The sequence below is a fragment of the Rhinoderma darwinii genome, chromosome 1 (assembly GCF_050947455.1).
Source record: "Rhinoderma darwinii isolate aRhiDar2 chromosome 1, aRhiDar2.hap1, whole genome shotgun sequence".
Lineage (NCBI taxonomy): Eukaryota > Metazoa > Chordata > Amphibia > Anura > Rhinodermatidae > Rhinoderma > Rhinoderma darwinii.
This window is the reverse complement of record NC_134687.1, coordinates 88,145,696-88,173,282: the sequence shown is the minus strand read 5'-3', so window position 1 is coordinate 88,173,282 and position 27,587 is coordinate 88,145,696. Positions and strand designations below refer to the sequence as shown.

Below are 27,587 nucleotides of genomic sequence, written 5' to 3'. Positions count from 1 at the left end.
AAAATGCAGACTGGCTGGATTCACACGACCATGTTACGTCCGTAATGGATGGACGTATTTCGTCCGCAAGTCCCGGACCGAACACACTGCCGGGAGCCGGGCTCCCAGCATCATAGTTATGTACGATGCTAGGAGTCCCTGCCTCGCTGCAGGACAACTGTCCCGTACATAACGTCGTACATAACTATGATGCTAGGAGCCCGGCTCCCTGCAGTGTGTTCGGTCCAGGACTTGTGGCCGAAATACGTCCGTCCATTACGGACGTAACATGGTCGTGTGAACCCAGCCTAAATATAATGAACACTGATCCATGATGTGCATTTTACTGCTCTATAGCAGTGGTCTCCTACCTGTAGCTCTCCCACTGTTGCACAACTACAAAACTACAGACGCTGGTCTATAAACTTGCACTCCTTGCACTATTCTGCCTCTTTAAGGGCTTATTTAGACGAACGTGATATACGTCCGTGCAACGCGCGTGATTTTCACGCGCCTCACACGGACCTATATTAGTCTATGGGGCCGTGCAGACAGTCCGTGATTTTTACTCAGCGGGTGTCTGCTGCGTAAAACTCACGACATGTCCTATATTTGTGTGTTTCTCGCGCATCACGCACCCATTGAAGTGAATGGATGCGTGAAAATCGCGCGCACCACACGTAAGCACTTCCATGGGATGCGCGTGATTCGCGCAACAGCAGTAAAAAGTATGAATGAAAACAGAAAAGCACCACATGCTTTTCTGTTTACAAACATACAAACAGAGTGTCATAATAATGGAAACCTCTGTGCACACTGTGCATACCCAATATGAGCGTATACAGACAAAAACATTTTTTTTGCTGTCTTTTGATTTTATGTAAACATTTGGTTTCTTTGGCTATAGTGGTAAATTATTATTGGTAAATACTTGGGGACTATCATTTTGCAGTTAATTGTACTTATTAAGTGATTGTAGTAGTGTTCACTTAACTGATTGCCCTGCTGAGCTAAATAATATACAATAGTGGCAGGACGTGACCCTTATCCAAAACAGAACCTTTATTGAACTTGTTTTTCGTGGCGTTTTTTATGCCTGTTTTTGGAGTCTATGGAAAAGCGGCTCCAAAAACGTCTGAAGAAGTGACATGCACTTCTTTTTCACGGCTGTTTTTTTACGTAGCCGCTTTGAAAAACGGCCGCAAAAAAAATGGCCCATCGTTCTGCTTCCGATTTTTCAGCAGTTTTTCGGGCGTTTACTGCCCGAAAAACGGCCGAAAATAGGCTGTGTGAAAATACCCTTAGAGCAGGGGTCTCAAGCACGCGGCCCGCGAGCTGAATGCGGCCCCATAGGCTGTCATCTGCGGCCCGCGGGACACAGAGCCGCTAGTATCGGCTCTGCTCTGGTACTCTGTGAAATCCCTGACATCGCTGTCCATGAATGGACACGCGATCTCAGGGTCTTACCCAGAGTGGAGTCCTAAGCAGAGCATTAGCATAGGCTCTTCTCCGGGACTCTGTGGAATTCCCTGACATCGCTGTCCATATATGAACAGTTTTGTCAGGGTCTTCCCCAGAACGGAGTCCCAAGCAGAGCGCTAGCATAGGCTCTGCTCCGGGACTCTCTGTAATTCCCTGACATCGCTGTCCATATATGGACAGTTTTGTCAGGGTCTTCCCCAGAGCGGAGTCCTGGGCAGAGCGCTAGTATAGGCTCTGCTAAGCGACTCTGTGGAAATCCCTGACATCGCTGTTCATATATGGATAGTTTTTGTCAGGGTCTTCCCCAGTGTGGAGTCCCGGGCAGGGCGCTAGCATAGGCTCTGCTCCGGGACTCTGGAATCCCCTGACATCGCTGTCCACATATGGACAGCGATGTCTAGGGCTTCCCTAGAACTTGACAGTGATGTCAGGAGCACAGCTGGAGTCCCAGTAGGAGTGCTAGTAGCGCTCTGCCCGGGACTCTAACTCTGGGGTTGCCCCTGACATCTCTGTCCATATATGAACAGTGATGTCAGGAGCAGAGCTGGAGTCCCAGGCAGGGTGCTAGAAGAGGCTCTGCTCTGGGACTCCAGCTCTGGGAAAGCCCCTGACATCACTGTCCATATATGTACACCGATGTCAGTTGCTTCCCCAGAGTTCCAGAGCAGAGCCTATACTAGTGCTCCGCTCTGGGACACCGGCTCTGGGGTTGTCCCTGACCTCACATTCTGGTCCAGGAGGATCCCCTGACGTCACTGTGTATGAACAGTGACATCAGGGGCTCCTCCAGCAGAGGAATCCCTGGCCAAAGTGTCGGCAACACTCTGGCTGGGGATTCCACTCCAAGAGGGAGCCCCAATGGAGCTATCTACTGGGGGTGTCTGTGGTACTATACAAGGGATGTGTGTGACATTATCTACAGAGGGCACTGTGGCATTATCTACAGAGGGCACTGTGGCATTATCTACAGAGGGCACTGTGGCATTATCTACAGAGGGCACTGTGGCATTATCTACAGAGGGCACTGTGGCATTATCTACAAAGGGCACTGTGGCATTATCTACAGAGGGCATTGTGGCAGTATCTACAGAGGGCACTGTGACAGCATCTACAGAGGGCACTGTGGCAGCATCTACAGAGGGCACTGTGGCATTATCTACAGAGGGCAATTTGGCAGTATCTACAGAGGGCACTATGGCAGCATCTACAGAGGACTCTGTGGCATTATCTACAGAGGGCACTGTGGCAGTATCTACAGAGGGCACTGTGGCAGTATCTACAGAGGGCACTGTGGCAGTATCTACAGAGGGCACTGTGGCAGCATCTACAGAGGGCACTGTGGCAGCATCTACAGAGGGCACTGTGACAGTATCTACAGAGGGCACAGTGGCAGTATCTACAGAACGCACTGTGGCAGTATCTATAGAGGGCTCTGTGGCACGATCTAAAAACGGGCTGCCTAATTTTGACATTTGTGTGCCTGCCAAACGCTGCCAACTGAGCTGCCGGACTGCATTTAGCAACACTTAAACTGTAAAAGTGGATTGTTGAAATAAGCACGTGGAGAAATCTCGCAAATTTCTGGTAAGTTTAAACCTAGCGCTATTATTATAGTAATGTAGTATTATAGTAATATAGTGTATAGTAGTTCAAATAACTAATTAATTAACAATAATTTTGTAATGTATCAAATTTGAAAGTAATGCGGCCCGTCAACTTAAATTTTTTTTTTATATGTGGCCCACTTACCCCGCCGAGTTTGAGACCCCTGCCTTAGAGTCCCAGGACTGTATCCACTAGTTTCACTTTCTTTTTGTGTGCACTAGGGACGGACTAAAATCTATACAATTCCCAAACTAGCCTGGACCCACTACCATTATCAAAACTGACTTGTTATGCTGCCAGTTTGCTCCCTGAAGACCCAGTAAAAGAGGCTGGTGAAACATGCTGGAGAAGTGAAATGAATATAGGGACTATCTACCAGAATAGTATAGAAGCTCTCTGAGTCTGGAGGCCGCTCTTGTCAGAGCAAACCAGCAGCCTCCAACATATACAGAGGAAAGGACTACAACTCCGAGACAAACAAGAGGACTTGTGAACAGGGTCCAGGCAAGTGTGGAATAATTGTATAGATGTTAGTCGGTTCCCAGTGCAAACAAAAAGAAAGTGACACTAGTGGATACAATCCTGAGATTCTAACTCTGGTCAGAATTGTATTTTAACCCCTTCGCGCTCAGCGACGTACTATTCCATCGCGCTAACCAATACGTTCGCGCTCAGCGACAGAATAGTACGTCGCGGGAGTAACGGCCATTTCTGTGCAGGGATACATGGAGCTGCTGAAAGGAGATGTGCATCTGCTGGTCTGGGTTACTGCAGCTGTTGTGCTGATAACCCTCATACTCTTCCCTACTGTCCCTTTCTTCACTGACTATTTTCGGAAATGGAAAATAATGAAGCCAATCCCAGGAGTGGGCCCCAATTATCCACTGGTCGGGGATGCACTGTTTCTGAAGTCAAATGGTGGAGGTAGAGTATATGTAGTACATTTTAGGTATTTAACAGATGTAGCAGAGTTGAATTAGTAATTAAACTGTTGGAAACTATGTTACGACAAGAAGAGACAAGCAACAAATAGAATGACTACATCTATCAAACTCAGATCAGCAATAAAAGTGTGATGGGTATGGGATAATGGCTGATTATAAGGCGTATTTCTATAATACTAAGCATTAGTAGTGTTGTAGAGTTGGTTGCATGAACTTCACTGTAAACTTTAGTAAGTTCAGGTCCTGTACTTTGGCCTTAATTCTTAAAATGGTTATGCTGTGCATTGATCTTTACCATTGTTATGCAATCTGTACTCACACCTGGAGTAGGTCCATGTTCTATTTATTTTGTTTAAGAATAGGAATTAGTAGATGTAATGCTCTGCCTATTAAAGTGTAACTAAACTTTTATAAAACTTTTGACTTGTCATAGATGTCATAGTGACATGTCAGAAGTTTTGATCAGTGGGGTTCCGACCGCTGAGACCCCCACACCAATCGCTAAAACAATGTGACGGAAGTGCACAGGTGAGCGCTGTGCTTCTTAGTTTGTGATCGACTCGGCTCAGCTTTCCTCGAAAAGCAGAGCGTGCGATGTTTGGATTTATATACCTACTATTATAAAGCCTGTACACCGCTCGCTCGGCTTTCTGAACAGAGCCGAGCAAAGCTCATCAGAAACAAAGCTGCACAGCGGTCACCTTAGCGCTTCTGCGGCTTAGTTTTAGCGATCGGTGGGGATCCCAGTGCTCGGACCCCCAATGATCAAAACTTCTGACATGTCACTGTGAAAAGTAAAATGAAAGTTTCGTTACACTTGTAACAAATGTTTTTGATAACTATAGTTTAAACTAGTAAATAAAGAGAATCTGCCTCTATATAAACACTATTCTATATAAACACTATACCCAGAGGCGTAATTACTATAAAATATGTAAAACTGTAAATGGCCCCCACCTACCATGTGCCATTTATAATACTGGTGTTTTCTTATGTGGCAGTGGGGTCAGTGAGCCCTGTATGACTACTTCTTCCACCCACTATTGATATGCCTCTGCTATACTCAAATTTCATGTGAAGGTTAAAAAATACATTTACTGTTACATTAAGGAACTATTTAATAAGCAATTTCCTAATATAATATAATATTATTAGTAGATTTACACCCTTTTATGTTCACACGGAGTATTTTGGGGGAGGAATATCTGCCTCAAAATTCCGTTTGGAACTTTGAGGCAGATATTCCTCTCCCTGCACGCCGATTTTCGCGGCAATTATCGCGCCGTTTTTCGCCCGCGGCCATTGAGCGCCGCGGGCATAAAACAGCGAGCTATACGCTTTCTCTGCCTCCCATTGAAGTCAATGGGAGGTCGGAGGCGGAAGCGCCCGAAGATAGGGCATGTCGCTTCTTTTTCCCGCGAGGCAGTTTTAACTGCTCGCGGGAAAAAGACGCCGACGCCTCCCATTGAAATCAATGGGAGGCGTTCTCGGGCCGTTTCTGCCGAGTTTTGCGACGCGGTTTACGCGTCAAAAAACTCGGCAAAATACCCCGTGTGAACATTAAGCCGGGTTCACACTGAGTTTTTTGCAGGCGGAAAATCTGCCTCAAAATTTCGTTTGGAAGTTTGAGGCAGATTTTCCTCTGCCTGCACGCCGATATTCACTGCGTTTTTTGCCCGTGGCCATTGAGCGCCGCGGACATAAAACGCCGCGAAGTACGCTTTCTCTGCCTCCCATTGATGTCAATGGGATGTCAGAGGCGTTACCGTGCGAAGATAGGGCATGTCCCTTAAATATTTACAAAGAGGTGCACTATGCTCAGAAACTAATCTTTTATTTATTCTACACTGTGGATATGATTTGGCTTTTCTGATACTGATCATCTACATTAACTCCTTCCCGACCGCCCACTGTCTTTTGACGTCAGGCGGTGCGGGTGCTTAATCTACAGAGACGTCTTTTGGCGTCGCTGCAGATCAGGCTGATGAGCGCTCGTGTGAGCGCTCGTCCTCTAAGCAGGAGCTGTTACTAACAGCTCCTGATCTTAGAGCAGCCTCCTGAACACAGCTGGGGTCGGCAAACATTCGGACCCCAGCTGTGTAACCCTTTGATTACCGCGGTCCGTGACCGCGGCATGATCAAAGGGAATTCCCCTCTTTGATCGCATCACCGGGATTCCAGTGATGCGATCAAACAATGGGGAATCCCTCTGCAGTCAGCCCTGAGGACCTACAAAGGACCCCAGGGCTGTCTGATCAGTGTGCCTGCTGTTCGGGCACACTATGTGCTGCCCGATCAGCAGCCTGTGTCATAGTGACACAGTGTAATGTATTAGCGTACAGAAGTATGCTAATACATTACAAGTAAAAAATAAAGTTATCAATAAAGTTATCCCTTGATGGGATTAAATTAAAAAAAGTGCCAAAAAGAGTCTTTATTTTGCATTAAATACATTTTATTGCCCCCACACTAAATAAAAACAAAAAATCTACGCATATTAGGTATCTACACGACCGTAATAACCTGAAGAATTAATCTAATGGGTTATTTAGCGTGAAATGTGAACGGGATAAAAAATAAACAAAGAAACTATTCCGAGAATCGCTTTTTCCTATATTCCCGCCGTAAAAAAAAAAATGTTTTACCCCCAAACTGTGGGAAAAATAAAATACTATTTCTCTCGCATAAAACAAGGCCTCATACAGCCACGTCAATGAAAAAATAAAAAAGTTATGGCTGCTGAAACGCAGAGAGGCAAAAACAGAAAAATTTAGCTGGTCATTAAGGTCTTTTAGGGCCAGGTCATTAAGGGGTTAATTATTATTATTATTATTATTATTATTATTGTTAATAATAATAACAAACTAATATTAACCCCTTCCCCCTGCTTGCATTCTGGGCCCTAATGTCCAAGCCATTTTTTACATTTTTCCATTGTCACATTCGAAGAGCTGTAACTTTTTTATTTTTGCGTCGGCATAGCTGTATAAGGTCTTGTTTTTTGCGGGACGACTTGCAGTTTTTATTGGTACCATTTGAGAGTAGATGCGACTTTTTGATCACTTTTTATCACATTTTTTTAAAGTCAGGATTAACAGAAAACAGCAATTTTTCCATTGTTTTTTATTTTATTTTTTACGGCGTTCACAGTGCGGGTTAAATAATGTAACAGCTTTATAGTCGGGTCGTTACGGACGCGGCGATACCAAATATGTGTAACTTTTTTGCTTTATTGTAGTTTTTTTTAATAGTAAAGCATTTTGTAAGGGGAAAAAGTGGGTTTTTCATTTTTTTTTTAACTTTTTTTTTTTATTAACTTTATTAAACTTTTTTTACTTTTATACTAGTCCCACTAGGGGACTTCCCTATCCTCCGATCGCTATTATAATACACTGCAATACTTTTGTATTGCAGTGTATTACTGCCTGTCCATTTAAAACGGACAGTCATCTGCTAGGTCATGCCTGCGGCATGATCTAGCAGGCATTCGCTCCTGGCAGACCTGGGGGCCTTTATTAGACCCCCGGCTGCCATAGAAGACACAGACACTCGGCGATTTTATCGCCGGGTGTCGGTGGGAGAGAGGGAGCTCCCTCCCTCTCTCCAAAACTATTCAGATGCGGTGCACGCTATTGTGCACCGCATCTGAGGGGTTAAACGGGTGAGATCGATACTAATATCGATCTCACCCGGCAGAGCAGGGACGCCCCCAGCCCTCAGCTGCCTCTGGCAGCTGAGAGCAGGGAGATTTGACGGCTCCCTGCTCTGTTTACTTTATTCTACAGCAGCGCCGTAGAATGGCGGCGCTGTAGAATAAAGCCCATTAATGACCGCCGTGAAAAGGCTTATCGGCGGTCATTAAGGGGTTAATCACAAACCAATTGAAAGTATAAGGCTGTCTTCACATGATGGGGTCATAACATCGTTTTTGCTGTGGTACTGCGCATAAAACCATGTAAAAAAATGCAGACTGGCTGGATTCACACGACCATGTTACGTCCGTAATGGATGGACGTATTTCGTCCGCAAGTCCCGGACCGAACACACTGCCGGGAGCCGGGCTCCCAGCATCATAGTTATGTACGATGCTAGGAGTCCCTGCCTCGCTGCAGGACAACTGTCCCGTACATAACGTCGTACATAACTATGATGCTAGGAGCCCGGCTCCCTGCAGTGTGTTCGGTCCAGGACTTGTGGCCGAAATACGTCCGTCCATTACGGACGTAACATGGTCGTGTGAACCCAGCCTAAATATAATGAACACTGATCCATGATGTGCATTTTACTGCTCTATAGCAGTGGTCTCCTACCTGTAGCTCTCCCACTGTTGCACAACTACAAAACTACAGACGCTGGTCTATAAACTTGCACTCCTTGCACTATTCTGCCTCTTTAAGGGCTTATTTAGACGAACGTGATATACGTCCGTGCAACGCGCGTGATTTTCACGCGCCTCACACGGACCTATATTAGTCTATGGGGCCGTGCAGACAGTCCGTGATTTTTACTCAGCGGGTGTCTGCTGCGTAAAACTCACGACATGTCCTATATTTGTGTGTTTCTCGCGCATCACGCACCCATTGAAGTGAATGGATGCGTGAAAATCGCGCGCACCACACGTAAGCACTTCCATGGGATGCGCGTGATTCGCGCAACAGCAGTAAAAAGTATGAATGAAAACAGAAAAGCACCACATGCTTTTCTGTTTACAAACATACAAACAGAGTGTCATAATAATGGAAACCTCTGTGCACACTGTGCATACCCAATATGAGCGTATACAGACAAAAACATTTTTTTTGCTGTCTTTTGATTTTATGTAAACATTTGGTTTCTTTGGCTATAGTGGTAAATTATTATTGGTAAATACTTGGGGACTATCATTTTGCAGTTAATTGTACTTATTAAGTGATTGTAGTAGTGTTCACTTAACTGATTGCCCTGCTGAGCTAAATAATATACAATAGTGGCAGGACGTGACCCTTATCCAAAACAGAACCTTTATTGAACTTGTTTTTCGTGGCGTTTTTTATGCCTGTTTTTGGAGTCTATGGAAAAGCGGCTCCAAAAACGTCTGAAGAAGTGACATGCACTTCTTTTTCACGGCTGTTTTTTTACGTAGCCGCTTTGAAAAACGGCCGCAAAAAAAATGGCCCATCGTTCTGCTTCCGATTTTTCAGCAGTTTTTCGGGCGTTTACTGCCCGAAAAACGGCCGAAAATAGGCTGTGTGAAAATACCCTTAGAGCAGGGGTCTCAAGCACGCGGCCCGCGAGCTGAATGCGGCCCCATAGGCTGTCATCTGCGGCCCGCGGGACACAGAGCCGCTAGTATCGGCTCTGCTCTGGTACTCTGTGAAATCCCTGACATCGCTGTCCATGAATGGACACGCGATCTCAGGGTCTTACCCAGAGTGGAGTCCTAAGCAGAGCATTAGCATAGGCTCTTCTCCGGGACTCTGTGGAATTCCCTGACATCGCTGTCCATATATGAACAGTTTTGTCAGGGTCTTCCCCAGAACGGAGTCCCAAGCAGAGCGCTAGCATAGGCTCTGCTCCGGGACTCTCTGTAATTCCCTGACATCGCTGTCCATATATGGACAGTTTTGTCAGGGTCTTCCCCAGAGCGGAGTCCTGGGCAGAGCGCTAGTATAGGCTCTGCTAAGCGACTCTGTGGAAATCCCTGACATCGCTGTTCATATATGGATAGTTTTTGTCAGGGTCTTCCCCAGTGTGGAGTCCCGGGCAGGGCGCTAGCATAGGCTCTGCTCCGGGACTCTGGAATCCCCTGACATCGCTGTCCACATATGGACAGCGATGTCTAGGGCTTCCCTAGAACTTGACAGTGATGTCAGGAGCACAGCTGGAGTCCCAGTAGGAGTGCTAGTAGCGCTCTGCCCGGGACTCTAACTCTGGGGTTGCCCCTGACATCTCTGTCCATATATGAACAGTGATGTCAGGAGCAGAGCTGGAGTCCCAGGCAGGGTGCTAGAAGAGGCTCTGCTCTGGGACTCCAGCTCTGGGAAAGCCCCTGACATCACTGTCCATATATGTACACCGATGTCAGTTGCTTCCCCAGAGTTCCAGAGCAGAGCCTATACTAGTGCTCCGCTCTGGGACACCGGCTCTGGGGTTGTCCCTGACCTCACATTCTGGTCCAGGAGGATCCCCTGACGTCACTGTGTATGAACAGTGACATCAGGGGCTCCTCCAGCAGAGGAATCCCTGGCCAAAGTGTCGGCAACACTCTGGCTGGGGATTCCACTCCAAGAGGGAGCCCCAATGGAGCTATCTACTGGGGGTGTCTGTGGTACTATACAAGGGATGTGTGTGACATTATCTACAGAGGGCACTGTGGCATTATCTACAGAGGGCACTGTGGCATTATCTACAGAGGGCACTGTGGCATTATCTACAGAGGGCACTGTGGCATTATCTACAGAGGGCACTGTGGCATTATCTACAAAGGGCACTGTGGCATTATCTACAGAGGGCATTGTGGCAGTATCTACAGAGGGCACTGTGACAGCATCTACAGAGGGCACTGTGGCAGCATCTACAGAGGGCACTGTGGCATTATCTACAGAGGGCAATTTGGCAGTATCTACAGAGGGCACTATGGCAGCATCTACAGAGGACTCTGTGGCATTATCTACAGAGGGCACTGTGGCAGTATCTACAGAGGGCACTGTGGCAGTATCTACAGAGGGCACTGTGGCAGTATCTACAGAGGGCACTGTGGCAGCATCTACAGAGGGCACTGTGGCAGCATCTACAGAGGGCACTGTGACAGTATCTACAGAGGGCACAGTGGCAGTATCTACAGAACGCACTGTGGCAGTATCTATAGAGGGCTCTGTGGCACGATCTAAAAACGGGCTGCCTAATTTTGACATTTGTGTGCCTGCCAAACGCTGCCAACTGAGCTGCCGGACTGCATTTAGCAACACTTAAACTGTAAAAGTGGATTGTTGAAATAAGCACGTGGAGAAATCTCGCAAATTTCTGGTAAGTTTAAACCTAGCGCTATTATTATAGTAATGTAGTATTATAGTAATATAGTGTATAGTAGTTCAAATAACTAATTAATTAACAATAATTTTGTAATGTATCAAATTTGAAAGTAATGCGGCCCGTCAACTTAAATTTTTTTTTTATATGTGGCCCACTTACCCCGCCGAGTTTGAGACCCCTGCCTTAGAGTCCCAGGACTGTATCCACTAGTTTCACTTTCTTTTTGTGTGCACTAGGGACGGACTAAAATCTATACAATTCCCAAACTAGCCTGGACCCACTACCATTATCAAAACTGACTTGTTATGCTGCCAGTTTGCTCCCTGAAGACCCAGTAAAAGAGGCTGGTGAAACATGCTGGAGAAGTGAAATGAATATAGGGACTATCTACCAGAATAGTATAGAAGCTCTCTGAGTCTGGAGGCCGCTCTTGTCAGAGCAAACCAGCAGCCTCCAACATATACAGAGGAAAGGACTACAACTCCGAGACAAACAAGAGGACTTGTGAACAGGGTCCAGGCAAGTGTGGAATAATTGTATAGATGTTAGTCGGTTCCCAGTGCAAACAAAAAGAAAGTGACACTAGTGGATACAATCCTGAGATTCTAACTCTGGTCAGAATTGTATTTTAACCCCTTCGCGCTCAGCGACGTACTATTCCATCGCGCTAACCAATACGTTCGCGCTCAGCGACAGAATAGTACGTCGCGGGAGTAACGGCCATTTCGGCCGTCCTCCCGACACATACAGGAGCTGTGACAGCTGCTGTCTCGTACAGCAGCTGCCGCAGCTCCTACAGCGGGGACCGATCGCTGTGTCCCTGCTGATTAACCCCTGAAAAGCCGTGTTCAATAGTGATCACGGCTTTTTAGGGGTTAAGCTACAATCGCCAGCCTGCTACGCGATAGCGGCTGGCGATGGTGACTATGGCAACCGGACACCAAACAATGGCGTCCGGCTCTGCCATCGACGGAAGCCTAGTGGGTCCTGACGAAGTCAGGACCCACTATGCTTGCTGTCAGTGAGTAGCTGACAGCTCTAATACACTGCATTATGCATGTAGTGCAGTGTATTAGAATAGCGATCAGGGCCTTCGGCCCTCAAGTCCCCTAGTGGGACAAAGTAATAAAGTTAAAAAAAAGTTAAAAAAAGATGTGTAAAAATAAGAAAATAAAAGTTTTAAAAGTAATAAAAGTAAAAATCCCCCTTTTTCCCTTATCAGTCCTTTATTATTAATAAAAATATATAAACAAACAAACAAATATATAAACAAACAAATAAACTATAAACTATGGTATGGTCGCGTCCGTAACAGCCTGAACTACAAAATTATTTCGTTATTTATGCCGCGCGGTGAACGCCGTAAAAGAAAATAATAATAAACCGTACCAGAATCACAATTGTTTGGTCACTTCACCTCCCAAAAAATGGAATAAAAAGAGATCAAAAAGTTGCATGTACCTATTAATGGTACTGATCGAAACTACAGTTCGTTACACAAAAAATAAGCTCTCGCACGGCTTTCTTGATGGAAAAAGAAAAAAGTTCTGCCGCTTAGAATAAGGTAACACAAAATGTAAATTATTTTTTACAAAAAGTATTTTATTGTGCAAATGCCATAGGACATAAAAAAAAACTATAAACATCTGGTATCGCCGTAATCGTATCGCCCCGCAGAATAAAGTGAATATGTCATTTATAGCGCACGGTGAACGCTGTAAAAAAAATAGAATAAACAAACAATAGTAGGATTGCTGTTTTTTAGTCACCACGCCACTTAAAGATAGAATAAAAACTGATCAAAAAGTCACATGCACCCCATGAAAACTACAATGAATTCCTCAAGAGGTCTAGTTTCCAAAATGGGGTCACTTTTGGGGGTTTTCCCACTGTTTTGGCACCACAAGACCTCTTCAAACCGGACATGGTGCCTAATAAAAAGGAGGCCTCAAAATCAACTAGGTGCTCCTTTGCTTCGGAGGCCAGAGCTTCAGTCCATTACCGCACTAGGGCCACATGTGGGATATTTCTCAAAACTGCAGAATCTGGCCAATAAGTATTGAGTTGCGTTTCTCTGGTAAAACCTTTTGTGTTATAAAAAAATGGTATTAAGAGGATTTTCTGACAAAAAAATAATTTAAATTTCACCTCTACTTTGCTCTAAATACCTGTGAAACACCTAAAGGATTCATAAACTTTCTAAATGCTGTTGTGAATACTTTGTGGGGTCTAGTTTCTAAAATGTGGTGTTTCATAGGGGTTTCTAATATATAGGTCCCTCAAAGAAGCAACTTCAGAACTGAACTAGAACCTAAAAAAATAAATAAATTAGGCAATACTTCGCTTCTTATATTATACTGATAATGAGCCGTGCCCACCCCGAGATGACCCCAGTTTTGACCGTTTGTATAAAAGGAGACCCCTATTAGACCGTTTCAGTGCCCGGTTTTCCCAAGCATGCACCACCGAGACATGTATTTCTATTGATGAGTCCTTGGTAGATTTTAAAGGGAGGGTTCAATTCCGCGAGTACCTGCCGGGTAAGAAGGCAGGGTATGGCGTGAAGATGTATAAGCTGTGCGAGAGTGCATCAGGGTATACCTACAGATTTACGATATATAAAGGGAAGGACACAAGTATTCAACCCCCATAATGCCCTCCTCCCCTTACTGGGAGTTAATGCAAAAATTGTGTGGGATTTGGTGCACCCACTGCTGGACCAGGGTTACCACCTCTACCTGGATAATTTTTATACAAGTGTCCCACTCTTCAACTGCCTCGCTTCCAGTCCTGTGGCATGCGGCACTGCTAGAAGAAACCTGAGAGGCCTCCCTAAGACTCTTCTTGGGCAAACAAGAAGGGGTGAGAACAGGGCACATTCTAGCAGCAACATGTAGTGTGTCAAGTACAAGGACAAGAGAGATGTCACACCAGTACCCATGTACCTGTACGAGGTACCAGTACAGAGAACCCCAAACCAGACTGCATCCTGGACTACAATAGGTACATGGGAGGGGGTGGACTTGTCAGATCAAGTCCTGAAGCCCTACAGCGCCATGCGGTGTGGTATAAGAAGCTGGCCGTGCACATCATACAGATGGCATAGTACAATGTGTACGTGCTACGTCGATGTACAGGCCAGAGGGGAACTTTCCTGGAATTTCAAGAGGTGGTTATCAAGAACCTAATCTTTAGGGACCAGGAAGGGGGGGGGGGCACCCAGTACTTCTGGAAGCGAGGCCACACGCATCGTACAAGGGCAAAACTTTCCAGGAGAAGTTCCCCAAACTGGCAAGAAGGGAAAAAGTCAAAAGAGGTGCAAAGTCTGCTATAAGAGGGGGATAAGGGAGGACACAATATATCAATGTAACGCATGTCCCAAAAAAAAACAGAGCTCTCTATGAAAGAGTGTTTTAAAATTTATTATACATCCCTTGGTTTATAATTTACCCCAATTTTACTTACCCTGATGTACTCCGCACAGCTTATCCCCCCTTATCTTTCCCTTCTGAGACCTGCTGTGTGCCCAGGCAGCTGTTAACAGCCACATTGAGGGTATTGCCATACCCGGGAGAACCCACATTACAGTTTATGGGTTGTATGTCTCCGGTCAAAATGATCACTACACCTCTAGATGAATGCCTTAAGGGTGTAGTTTTTAAAACGGGGTCACTTCTTGCGGGTTTCAACTGTACTGGTACCTCAGGGGCTTCTGCATACATGACTTCGCACCAGGAAATCCCCAGTAGGCCAAATGGTGGTCCTTTCGTTCTGAGCCCTTCCATGGGCCCAAACGGCAGTTTATCACCACAAATAGGGTATTACTGCACTCAGGACAAATTGCGCAACAGAATGGAGTATTTTATTTCTTGTGAAAATAAGAAATTTTCAGCCAAAACGACATATTATTGGAAAAAATGAATTTTGTTTTAATTTCCAGCCCAATTCAAATAAGTTCTGCGAAAAAACGATGGGGTCAAAATGGTCACAACACCCATAAATGAATTCCTTGAGGGGTGTAGTTTCCAAAATGGGGTCACTTCTGGTGGATTTCCATTGCTTTGATACCTCCTGGGGCTCTGCAAATGTGACATGGCACCAGAAAACCAATCCAGCAAAATCTGGACTCCAAAGAACAAATAGCGCTCCTTTCCTTCTGAGCCCTCCCATGGGCCCAAACGGCAGTTTATCACCACAAATGGGGTATTGTCGCACTCAGGACAAATTGGGCAACAAAATGTAGTATTTTATTTCTTGTGAAAATAAGAATTTTTGAGCTAATACGACATATTATTGGAAAAAATATTATTTTTTTTAATTCCCAGCCCAATTCAAATAAGTTCTGTGAAGAGACTATGGTGTCTAAATGGTCACATTACCCATAAATGAATTCCTTGAGGGGTCTAGTTTCTAGGGTCTAGAGTCTAGGGGTCGCTTCTGGTGGGTTTCCATTGCTTTGATACCTCTGGGGCTCTGCAAATGCGAAACCAAATCAGCAAAATCTGTACTCCAAAGAACACACAGCGCTCCTTCACTTCTGATGCCTCCCATGGTCCCAAACGGCAGTTTATCGCCACAAATGGGGTATTGCTGCACTCAGGAGAAATTGGGCAACAAAACGGGGTATTTTGTTCCCTGTGAAAATAAGAAATTTTGATAAAAAATGACATCTTATTGGAAAAAATTTCATTTTTTTCATTTCACAGCCCAATTCAAATAGGTGCTGTGAAAAAACTGTGCGGTCAAAATGGTAACAACAACCATAAATGAATTCCTTGAGGGGTGTAGTTTCCAAAATGGGCTCACTATTCGGGGATTTCTACTGTTTTGGTACCTCAACACCTCTTCAAACCTGGCATGCTGCCAAAAATATATTCTTATAAAAAAGAGGCCTCAAAATGAACTAGGTTCCTCTTTGCTTCTAGGGCTTGTGTTTTAGTCCACGAGCGCACTAGAGACACATGTGGGACATTTCTAGAAACTGCAGAATCTGGACAATACATATTTAGTAGTATTTCTCTGGTAAAACCTTCTATGTTACAGAAAAAAATTTGAATAAAATTGAAATTCAGCAAGAAAAATGAAATTTGTAAATTTCACCTCCACTTTGCTTTAATTCTTGTGAAATGCCTGAAGGGTTTCTAATATATATGCCCCTCAAAGCCACTTCAAAACTGAAGAAGTACCTTAAAAAAAAGGCTTTTGAAATTTTCTTAAAAATATGAGAAATTGCTGTTTATGTTCTAAGCCTTGCAACGTCCAAAAAGAGAAAAGAATGTTCAAAAAATGATGCCAATCTAAAGTAGACATATGGGAAATTTGAACTAGTAACTATTTTGGGTGGTATAACCGTCTGTTTTACAAGCAGATGCATTTAAATTATGAAAAAATCTATTTTTTAAAAATTTTCTTTACATTTTACAATTTTTCACCAATAAACACTGAATATATCGACCAAATTTTACCACGAACATGAAGCCCAATGTGTCACGAGAAAACAATCTCAGAATCGCTTGGATAGGTTTAAGCATTCCGACGTTATTACCACATAAAGGGAAATATGCCAGATTTGAAAATTGGGCTCTGAGCCTTAAGGCCCAAACTAGGCTGCGTCCCTAAGGGGTTAAACACTTTCACACCAGGGTGTTTATTTTTTAGTATCTTCTTAAACAAATCCAATAAATGTTACGTTTTAGATTAAGGGTCACGTCCCACCACTATTCTATATAATTTTGCAGTTAAGACTCAAATATGGCTTCAATGACTCTGGCAGCAGAAATTCACCAAATTAAATATTTGCAGATGGAATTTGTTTAATTTTAAGAGCATACCATTGCAATGAGTGATGTATTCTGTAATATGTTTATTAAAATGCAGAATAAAAGGCTATGTTCACACGGGGTATTTAGCCGAGTTTTTTGACGCGGAAACCGCGTCGCAAAACTCGGCAGAAACGGCCCGAGAACACCTCCCATTGATTTCAATGGGAGGCGTCTGCGTCTTTTTCCCGCGAGCAGTAAAACTGCCTCGCGGGTAAAAGAAGCGACATGCCCTATCTTTGGGCGCTTCCGCCTCTGACCTCCCATTGACTTCAATGGGAGGCAGGAGAAAGCGTATTTCTCGTTGTTTTATGCCCGCGGCGCTCAATGGCCGCGGGCGAAAAACGGCGCGATAATTGCTGCAAAAATCGGCGTGCAGGGAGAGGAATATCTGCCTCAAAGTTCCAAACTGAATTTTGAGGCAGATATTCCTCCCCCAAAATACTCCGTGTGAACATAGCCTTAGTATATTTAAAAATGGTTTCCCAAATAAAAATATAAAAAATGTTTTAAAAGGTTGTACAAAACAGATAAACAGAAACCAAACACTGATCTGAACAGGCCCTTAGATGTATTTGGACAAAAATAATAAACAAAAAAAAAAATCCAAACTTCTGAATAATTCCATTTTGTGGTTGGGTTGTGTTTTTCATTCGTTATGTGCACATTCCTATGTTTAAAATGGGGGATTTTGCAAATACCCTCTCTTTTATATTATATAGAGTGAGTAATGAGGACCACAAAGATGTATACCACCAGTATTGTGCAAATATTAATTGAGGAATGGGAAGAAGGGACAAGGATTGTGGTTCCGTTGAGAGAATTGAAAATTATAAAATAATAAACTTTATTAACAAATTGTATTAAAAATTGTATAAGAATTGTTACAATTGTCCAATGTAGGTCAAAATTGGATTGCAGTGTGGATGACCCCCTATCCTACACCATGAAGGACACAGTTTGCCTTATAAATGATTGACTATCAATGTTACTGTCATGCAATAGTATAGCTAAACCAGCTACCCAATATCACCACTCGTGGGAATGTCAATATAATTTAGGTAGATAGTGTATATATGGGAATATCACTTCTTGAATATCTACTTGGCAATTGACATACTAGATTGCCTGTGTCCCTATTCCCATATAATAAAGTTGGTAAGTATATTAATTCCTCCGAGATGAGCTATATGGGAACCCGATAACAGCGGTACAGTAGCCCTTGTTCCGAGTGCACTATGTTGCATGCACTAGGTGTTTGACTGCTTGTTGCCAAGTGATAGACATTGTATCAGTGTCTTGACGTCCTCACCGCCCAGGACGGGAGAGACGACAGGCAGCAGCACGATAAGGTGATCATGCTGAACAAATTTTGTGTGCCGCTGATATAACTCAGTGAACGCGGTCAGTGAATTCACCTGGCAGCGTCTGCTGAGACGGTATGTACTGCTAACACCAATCGCCCTTCTGGGAGCAACGGCCTAGTTTAAGATTGAATCAACTTGGCGATATCCACTTTAATACGCTGGCGATAGCAGCGGTACAGTAGCCCGTGTTAAAGTTCACTATGTTAAGTGCACTAAGTGTTGAGTTCTTGCTGCCGGTTAACAGACACTGAATCAGTGTCTTAACGTCCTCACTGCCGAGACGGGAGAGACGACAGGCAGCAGCACGATAGGGTATTCGGGCTGGACAACTTGTGTGTGCCGCTGGTATGACTCAGAGAACGCTGTCAGTCAATTCACCTGACAGCGTCTGCTGAGACAATGTATCACGCTAACACCACTCCCCCTGCTGGGAGCAACGGCCCCGCGTGAGAATAATTGCGGACATGGTCTATTGTATTCTGAATTGCAGACAGCATGGATAGAGACAGGACCTATTACATTGGATTGAAAGGCTAAAAACCCGACGCGCGTTTCGCCGGCATTCCGGCTTCCTCTTGGGGTGTAACCCGCCGGTTCTGACGCTCACTTAAATATAGTAAGTCTTGATTGACAGCTACAAGGGCCAATAGAAAAATTCAATGTGTCAGTGTGTGAATGACAAGGTGGATTAATTCCAATTGTTTGTCAAAGGCTCATTATTATATGTTTTCAATGAAAAGTACAGAGACCTTTTTGGACGGTTCAGGCATAAGTTATACTATTAGGGAACACATTAGGTGCACATCAACAGGTGTGATCTATTTCCTGGAGTGCCCTTGTGGCCTCAGATATGTAGGCAAGACCAAAAGGGAACTGAGAGTTAGAATCAGAGAACATATCGGTTCTATCTTAAATTACGAGAAAAATAAGCAAGATAGTCAGGCACAGAACAAACCTTTTACCCCGACCCCAATTGCCCGGCATTATAAACAACATCATAATTTAGATTGGACAAGCCTCAAAGGCTGGGCAATTTGTCAACTCACAATGGGCATTAGAGGGGGCAATTTGGATGAAGCCCTCTTAAAAAAAGAGAGTCAGTGTATTTTTCAGATGAATTCTGTCAATCCATATGGTCTCAATGAGAGCTTCAACTTTGGTTGCTTTCTGTAAATATCTCCATATTTTACATCATGGGAGGAATTTTATGAATATTTAAGACTTCACAATTTTGGGAGATTTTGTGATCCATAGGGCATATGAATTCCAATAATTCTTTATAATCTGGTATTTATTGTGAGCAAACAATGAATAATGAGAATTCCATAATTAACTGCGAGAATCAGTTATATTGCTTTTCATATTTATGAAATTGATTGAGTTGCGACGGTGCGGGCCCAGGAGGATGGCCAACTTCCGACCATGCTGCTTAGTCTAGATGCTGAAAAAGCTTTCGATAAGGTCTCTTGGCCCTTTTTAAATGAGACGCTGCGTGGTAGGAATTTTGGGCAGACCTTTCTGACGTATCTGCACTCCTTACAGACGCAGGCCACTACGAATCTATTTAACGGACACCTCTCTCAGACTATAGATTTATTTAGAGGCACGAAACAGGGCTGCCCCCTCTCCCCCATCCTATTCAACATGTCATTAGACCCCCTATTATACCACATCTCCTCGTCACCCACGTTCAGGGGAATACAGCTGGGGAGTCACGAATTGAAGATGACGGCATATCCGGATGATCTTCTTCTTGTACTCAAGGATCCCAGGCACACTTTGTCCCTGGCCCTGGATGAGCTACAAATGCTGGGGAAACTTTCTGGCTACACCCTGAACGTGGATAAAAGTGAAGCCCTAATTCTAAAAGGCCCTCGCACGCCCCTTTGGTCATCGCAGTTCTCCCTGAAATGGTGCCTCTCCTAGATAAAATATCTGGGAATTGAGATTACTAGAATGCCTTCTGCCCTTTATAACTGCAATATCTCCAAATATCTTGTAGCCTTGGAATCCACATTGAAATTGTGGCAACACTTCTGTCTCTCATTCATGGGCAGGGCAAACCTACTGAAAATGGTGGAATTCCCTAAACCTCTTTATCTATTCCAATCCCTGCCTGTGTATTTGAGACCGAAGGATGAAAAGCTCATAAATACACTCTACAGGGGATTTATCTGGGCGGGGGGTCGGCCGAGAATCCCATTTCATGTTTTGCAACAGCATAGGTTTAACGGCGGTCTGAACTTCCCCAATATTAGGACTTATAACTTAGCGGCATTAGCCAGGGTTATATCGGACTGGGCACAAGGCACCTCATACTATACCACCCCCCAGGTGGATCAGTCTTTCACCCCGGGGATTTCCCTTATAAACCTTCTACATCTCCCATATGACATGTTGCCTACTGACTCTAGGGTCAACCCGCTCATAATTACAATTTGGAGGACCTGGCATAAGATCCGCCATATGCTGCACCTAGATCCCAATTTTCTCCAGCACTGACCCTGGTCAGGAACCTGCGGTTCCAGCAGGGTACCTCACACCGTGTTTTCACCTCCTGGCATGATAATGGTATTGACTCCTTGGGGGCCCTTTTGCATCCCACGCTCCACACAATGCTCTCTCTGCAGGACTTACAAATTAAATATCCACATATCTCCCTCCCCTTCTTTAACTATTTACAGGCCCAGAGTTATACACAGGTGGTGCTGAGTCACATTTCGCCCGATGAATGGACTTCCCCTTTTAAATCATTGATACTAGAGCCAGGAACACATCTCGCGCGAATATCTAGATTATACAAATTTTTTCACCCCTCCATAGACTATAGTACTTCTGGCTTAGGCCTCGCAAAATGCGAGGTAGACGACTCGACTTTAACCCCTTCAGTCATACTTCAGGCCACAATTTTTGCATACAAACTCTTGCCCTCAGCAAGATATGTGGAAATGTGGCTCAAGGTGGCTCATCGAGCATATATTACACCTCAAAGGGGCCACAGGATGGGACTGTATGAGACCTCGGACTGTTTTAAATGTGGTGAGACGGAGGCAAACTTATACCATTGCTTATGGGCGTGCCCTCGCATTCGGGAGTTCTGGGAGAGGGTTGGAGACTTCGCAAAGACTAACATGACGGGTCAGTTCGCTTTGACTTCCCAATGGGCAATACTGGGGTATGTGGAAACAGGCACACAGGACCATACCCGACATGAACTTCGCATCCTACATTTATTGGCAGCAGCAGGCAGGAAGGCGATACTGCAATTATCCTTTTGGATTGGGTGGAGGCTTCACACCAGAAGGAGAAAGGGGTTACTTTCTTTCAGATCTGGGAGGGCTTCATTTCTCTACTACCCCAACGTGTAAAAGATAAAATACATGCATGCTTCCAACCCACAACATGGTATCAGAGGCGGAGGCTGGCTGGGGATACTTTGCTGTAGGACTTCCATTCATGTCTGGAATAGTGTGTAGAAGGGGGGAGTGTAGACAGCTGGGGACAGGGAATGGATGTTACAGACTTCTGAAAGGAGGACTGGGGGGATGACACATGGTATACAAGAGAGGCGGCGGGCAATGAAGGTTTTATTTTCTGATAGTGATTTGGTTTTTATGTTTGGTTATGTGTCTGAGCAATATGGCCCACGGTTGTGTGGCCGAGACGCAGGCTAGAGTGCACGATTATTCCCCTGCTGAGACGAGATAAGCACAACGGAGACAGTGGTAATGACATGTATAAACTCTCGTTCTGTATATACGAAAAGAGAATGTATTATTTGAATGTACCTACCTGTCTGACTTGCAAGTCAGTATATGCTTTTCAAATGCACTAAGTCGCTTGAGATGACTTTACGTTGTTAATTTGTTGTTTCATACGGAAAAATAATAAAAACAAATTTTAAATGAAATTGATTGAGAGTCGTTTATTCCTGGATGTCATTATATTCTCCCAATGTAGTATTATGGAGAGTTTATTTTCTTGTGCAAACCAATTGGATGTGGAGAATGTTAGTCCATATTTTTTGAAGTGTGTTTCCATTATATACATTTTTATAGAATTTGGTCTCTCTTTGAAAACATATAATAATGAGCCTTTGACAAACAATTGGAATTAATCCACCTTGTCATTCACACACTGACACATTGAATTTTTCTATTGGCCCTTGTAGCTGTCAATCAAGACTTACTATATTTAAGGGCGTCAGAACCGGCGGGTTACACCCCAAGAGGAAGCCGGAATGCCGGCGAAACGCGCGTCGGGTTTTTAGCCTTTCAATCCAATGTAATAGGTCCTGTCTCTATCCATGCTGTCTGCAATTCAGAATACAATAGACTATGTCCGCAATTATTCTCACGCGAGGCCGTTGCTCCCAGCAGGGGGAGCGGTGTTGGCGTGATACATTGTCTCAGCAGACGCTGTCAGGTGAATTGACTGACAGCGTTCTCTGAGTCATAACAGCGGCACACACAAGTTGTCCAGCCCGAATACCCTATCGTGCTGCTGCCTGTCGTCTCTCCAGTCTCGGCGGTGAGGACGTTAAGACACTGATTCAGTGTCTGTTAACCGGCAGCAAGCACTCAACACTTAGTGCACTTAAAATAGTGAACTTTAACACGGGCTACTGTACCGCTGCTATCGCCAGCATATTAAAGTGGACATCGCCAAGTTGATTCAATCTTAAACTAGGCCGTTGCTCCCAGCAGGGCGATTGGTGTTAGCGGTACATACCGTCTCAGCAGACGCTACCAGGTGAATTCACTGACAGCGTTCACTGAGTAATATCAGCGGCACACAAAATTCGTTCAGCATGATCACCTTATCGTGCTGCTGCCTGTTGTCTCTCCCGTCCTGGGCGGTGAGGACATCAAGACACTGATACAGTGTCTATCACTTGGCAACAAGCAGTCAAACACCTAGTGCATGCAACATAGTGCACTCGGAACAAGGGCTACTGTACCGCTGTTATCTGGTTCCCATATAGCTCATCTCGGAGGAATTAATATACTTACCAACTTTATTATATGGGAATAGGAACACAGGCAATCTAGTATGTCAATTGCCAAGTAGATATTCAAGAAGTGATATTCCCATATATACACTATCTACCTAAATTATATTGACATTCCCACGAGTGGTGATATTGGGTAGCTGGTTTAGCTATACTATTGCATGACAGTAACATTGATAGTCAATCATTTATAAGGCAAACTGTGTCCTTCATGGTGTAGGATAGGGGGTCATCCGCACTACAATCCAATTTTGACCTACATTGGACAATTGTAACAATTCTTATACAATTTTTAATACAATTTGTTAATAAAGTTTATTATTTTATCATTTTCAATTCTCTCAACGGAACCACAATCCTTGTCCCTTCTTCCCTTTCCTCAATTAACATTCCTATGTTTAAAAACACATGGACCAAAATGACAGTGGAATGATACAAAGTTATTACCATAAATTTCTACTGACATTAAAGGCCATACTTCCCTAAGTTTGTATTTTTTTTTAACTAACTTTATGTTTTCCAGATTTCTTTCGGCAAATAATTGAATACACTGAGACGCTGAGACACCTTCCACTGATTAAACTATGGATTGGTCCTGTGCCTTTCTTGATTTGTTACCATGCAGAAACAATAGAGGTGAGTATCATATTGTATACATATTTTTTATTTCCCCCAAAAACAGTTTTAAAAAAATAATAATGTAAACAATTTTGTGATAATATTGGAATAACTTCATGTATGAAACTTGATGTTGGTGTTATCAGGAGAGCTGCCAGGACCTCTGTAAAGCAATCTCCAATATTCAGATATGTCCTCCCTTACTTTAAATCCGACATAACCCTAGATGTGTGGCGCGAGAAACAAACATAGAGATGCATCTGACAGATGTTATCCCTCGGGCATCCGTCGCCCACAGATTCCAAAGTTAAAAAACTTATGAATTTAATGTATTTGTTTTTTTACTCGATCACTTGAGATTTCATTTAATTTTATTAGGGTATAATGCTTGACACCATGACAGAATCCGACAGATCCCATTGTAAGTCTAAAGGGTTTATCGACAGGTCCGGCCTTAGGGGTGTGCGACCTGAGCGGCAGCACAGGGCACATCACTCCTCCTAAGTAAAGGGGGCGCCATCACTGACACTAAACAGGCTGCCCGATCCTTCCATACAATACTCCCTCTACCTCTGCAGCCCCTATTCCCTCCTACAACATAATCTTCTCTATGGTGGCACCATATCCCATTTCCTCAGCCTGCCTGTGGACTGCTGTGAACACTGAAGGGTTTAGGAATTACTGTTCTTTAATATGTAGCTGCTTCTTTTTCAAGGGGCCAAAGGTAATTGGACAATTATCTCAAAAGCTATTTAATGGGTGCATGGGCTTTTCTCTCTTTAATCCATCATCAATTAAGCAGGTAAAATGTCTGGAGTTGATTCCAGGTGTGGCATTTGCATTTGGAAGCTATTTCTGTGAACCCACAACATGAGGTCAAAGGAGCTCTCAATGCAAGTAAAACAGACCATCGTTAGGCTGAAAAAAATGAAGAAATCCATCGGAGAGATAGCACAAATGTTAGGAGTGGCCAAATCAACAGGTACATTGGTACAATCTTGGAGAAAAAGAACGCACTGGTGATCTCGTGAACTCCAAAAGGGCTGGACGTCCACGGAACACAACATTGGTGGATGATCGCAGAATCCTTTCCATGGTCAAGAAAAGAGGAGTGAGGACCCTGCTCGCAAGAGTTTACAATCTATGAGAAAATAAGGGAGACACAAAGTGTAACAGTGTTTGTTCTGTACAATAGTCCAGCCATTTTTTATACACATGAGGTGGTACACATAAAGCTGCATGAGCCGGTCACCAGCCAGTATCCGTGTATGACGGACATGAAAAGAAGGAGTGTTAGGGAATCTCATTCTGATAACTAATCCAAAAGGTGGGCCATGGAAAGGAGTCAGATTAGGGAATTTTTTAGGCCTGTCTAAAAAAGATATGTGTAAAGGATCTGCCAGACACAGCTTCTGTGTCAACGCCCGTGGGTAATCAGTCTGCACCTGCTCCTAAGTCTGAGAGAGTGACACGATCTTCTACCAGTCAGGCTGGGAGGCTGAGGAGTGGGAGAGCCTATCACAGCCTGGCCAGACGGAGCTAGCTCCCGCCCTCTGTCTATTTATACCTGCATCTCCTGCTCCTCCTTTGCCTGTGATTCTTTTCTGTTTCCTGTCTCTGCTGCTCCTGCTATGATTATTGACCTTGCTTCATTTTTTGACCCTGGCTTTACTGACTACGCTCCTGCTCTGCGATTTGTACCTCGTACACTCCTGGTTTGACTCGGCTCGTTCACTACTCTTGTTGCTCACTGTGTTGCCGTGGGCAACTGCCCCATTTCCCTTAGCTTCTGTGTACCCTTGTCTGTTTGTCTTTCGTGCACTTATTGAGCGTAGGGACCGTCGCCCAGTTGTACGCCGTCACCTAGGACGGGCCGTTGCAAGTAAGCAGGGACTGAGTGGCAGGTAGATTAGGGCTCACCTGTCTGTCTCCCTACCCCATCATTACAATATGTTTTCAGGGCACGTTTAAAACTGTGGATATTGGGAATTAATCTGATTGTCTGGGGTAACGTCGTCCAGAGGACTGGTGCAGCACGAGAAAAATCTTGGAGACGGGAGTGGGAGGTTCGGATTATAGAGGATTTTAATCTAAGGTCGTTGGCAGAACATAGAGCCCGAGCAGGGTGGTAAACAGAGATGAGGGAGGAGATGTAAGAAGGTGCAGCACTGTGGAGAGCTTTGTGGGTAAGAGTAATAAGTTTGAATTTTATTCTGAAGGGGATGGGCAACCAGTGCAGTGACTGGCACAGAGTAGAGGCGTTGGTGTAGCGGTTGGTCGTAAAGATGAGCCTGGCTGCTGAATTAAGGATAGATTGGAGAGGGGAAGACCGACTAGTAATGAGTTACAGTAGTCAAGACGAGAGTGAATCAGTGCAACAATGAGAATTTTCTCAGTTAGAAAAGGGCGGATTCTTGAGATGTTTTTGAGGTGAAAATGACAGGAACGTGAAAGTTATTGAATGTGAGGAGTAAAGGAAAGATCTGAGTAAAAAATAACCCAGAGACAGCGGACATGCTGCTTAGGAGTTATGATAGTGCCACACACAGAGATGGAGACATCACGTTTAGGTAGGTTAGTAGATGGTTGGAACACAAGGAGCTCTGTTTTAGAAAGATTCAGTTTCAGATAGATAGAGGACATGATGTTAGAGACAGTGGACAGACAATCACTGGTGTTTTGTATTAGAGCAGGGGTGATGTCATGGGAAGAGGCATATAATTGGGTGTCATCAGCGTAGAGATGGTACTGGAAGCCAAATCTGCTGATGGTTTGTCCAATAGGGGCTGTGTAGAGAAAAAAGTGGAGTGGACCTAGGACTGATCCCTGAGGAACCCCGATAGCAAGTGGATAAGGAGAAGTAGAACCAGCAAATGACACACTGAACGAGCGGTCAGAGAGATAGGAGGAAAATAAGTAGAGAGCAGCGTCCTTGAGGCCAATAGAGTGGAGCATGTTAAATAGGAATTGGTGGTTTACAGAGTCAAAGGCTGCAGAGAGATCCAGAAGAATCAGGAGAGAGTATTTACCATCCGATTTAGCACTCTCCTGGAAGTAGGTGTATCCGTATCTAAGTCTACCATAAAGAGAAGACTTCATGAGAGCAAATACAGAGGGTTCACCACAAGGTGCAAACCATTATTCAACATCAAAAATAGAAAGGCCAGAGTAGACTTTACCAAACAACATCTAAAGAAGCCAGCCCAGTTCTGGAACAGCATGAAACTAAGATCAGCCTGTACCAGAATGATGGGAGAAAGAAAGTATGGAGAAGGCTTGGAACCGCTCATGATCCAAAGCACACCACATCCTTTGTAAAACATGATGGAGGCAGTGTGATGGCATGGGCATGCATTGCTGCCAAAGGCATTGGGTCACTAGTGTTTATTGATGATGTGACTGAAGACAGTAGCAGCCGGATGAATTCTGAAGTGTTCAGGGATATACTTTCTGCTCAGATTCAACCAAATGCAGCAAGGTTGATTGGACGTCGCTTCACAGTACAGATGGACAATGACCCAAAACATACTGCGAAAGCAACCCAGGAGTTTAAGGCAAAGAAGTGGAATATTCTGCAATGGCCAAGTCAATCCCCAGATCTCAACCCAATCGAGCATGAATTTCACTTCCTTAAGACAAAACTTAAGGCAGAAAGATCCACAAACAGGCAACAACTGAAGAAAGGCCTGGCAAAGCATCACAAAGGAGGAAACCCAGCGTTTGATGATGTCCATGAGTTCCAGACTTCAGG

At 44.2% G+C, this 27,587-nt stretch overlaps 1 protein-coding gene across 1 annotated transcript in view; it reads left to right on the top strand.

The window, feature by feature from the left end:
• The first annotated feature begins 3,778 nt into the window (after positions 1–3,778).
• Positions 3,779–27,587, top strand: part of LOC142751644 (cytochrome P450 4V2-like) — an 82,684-nt gene continuing 58,875 nt past the window's right edge. The window contains exons 1-2 of the mRNA XM_075860159.1: positions 3,779–3,990; positions 23,742–23,854. Coding sequence (XP_075716274.1) covers positions 3,792–3,990; positions 23,742–23,854 — 312 coding nt within the window. The 5' untranslated portion in view covers positions 3,779–3,791. The remainder of the gene's footprint in view (positions 3,991–23,741; positions 23,855–27,587) is intronic.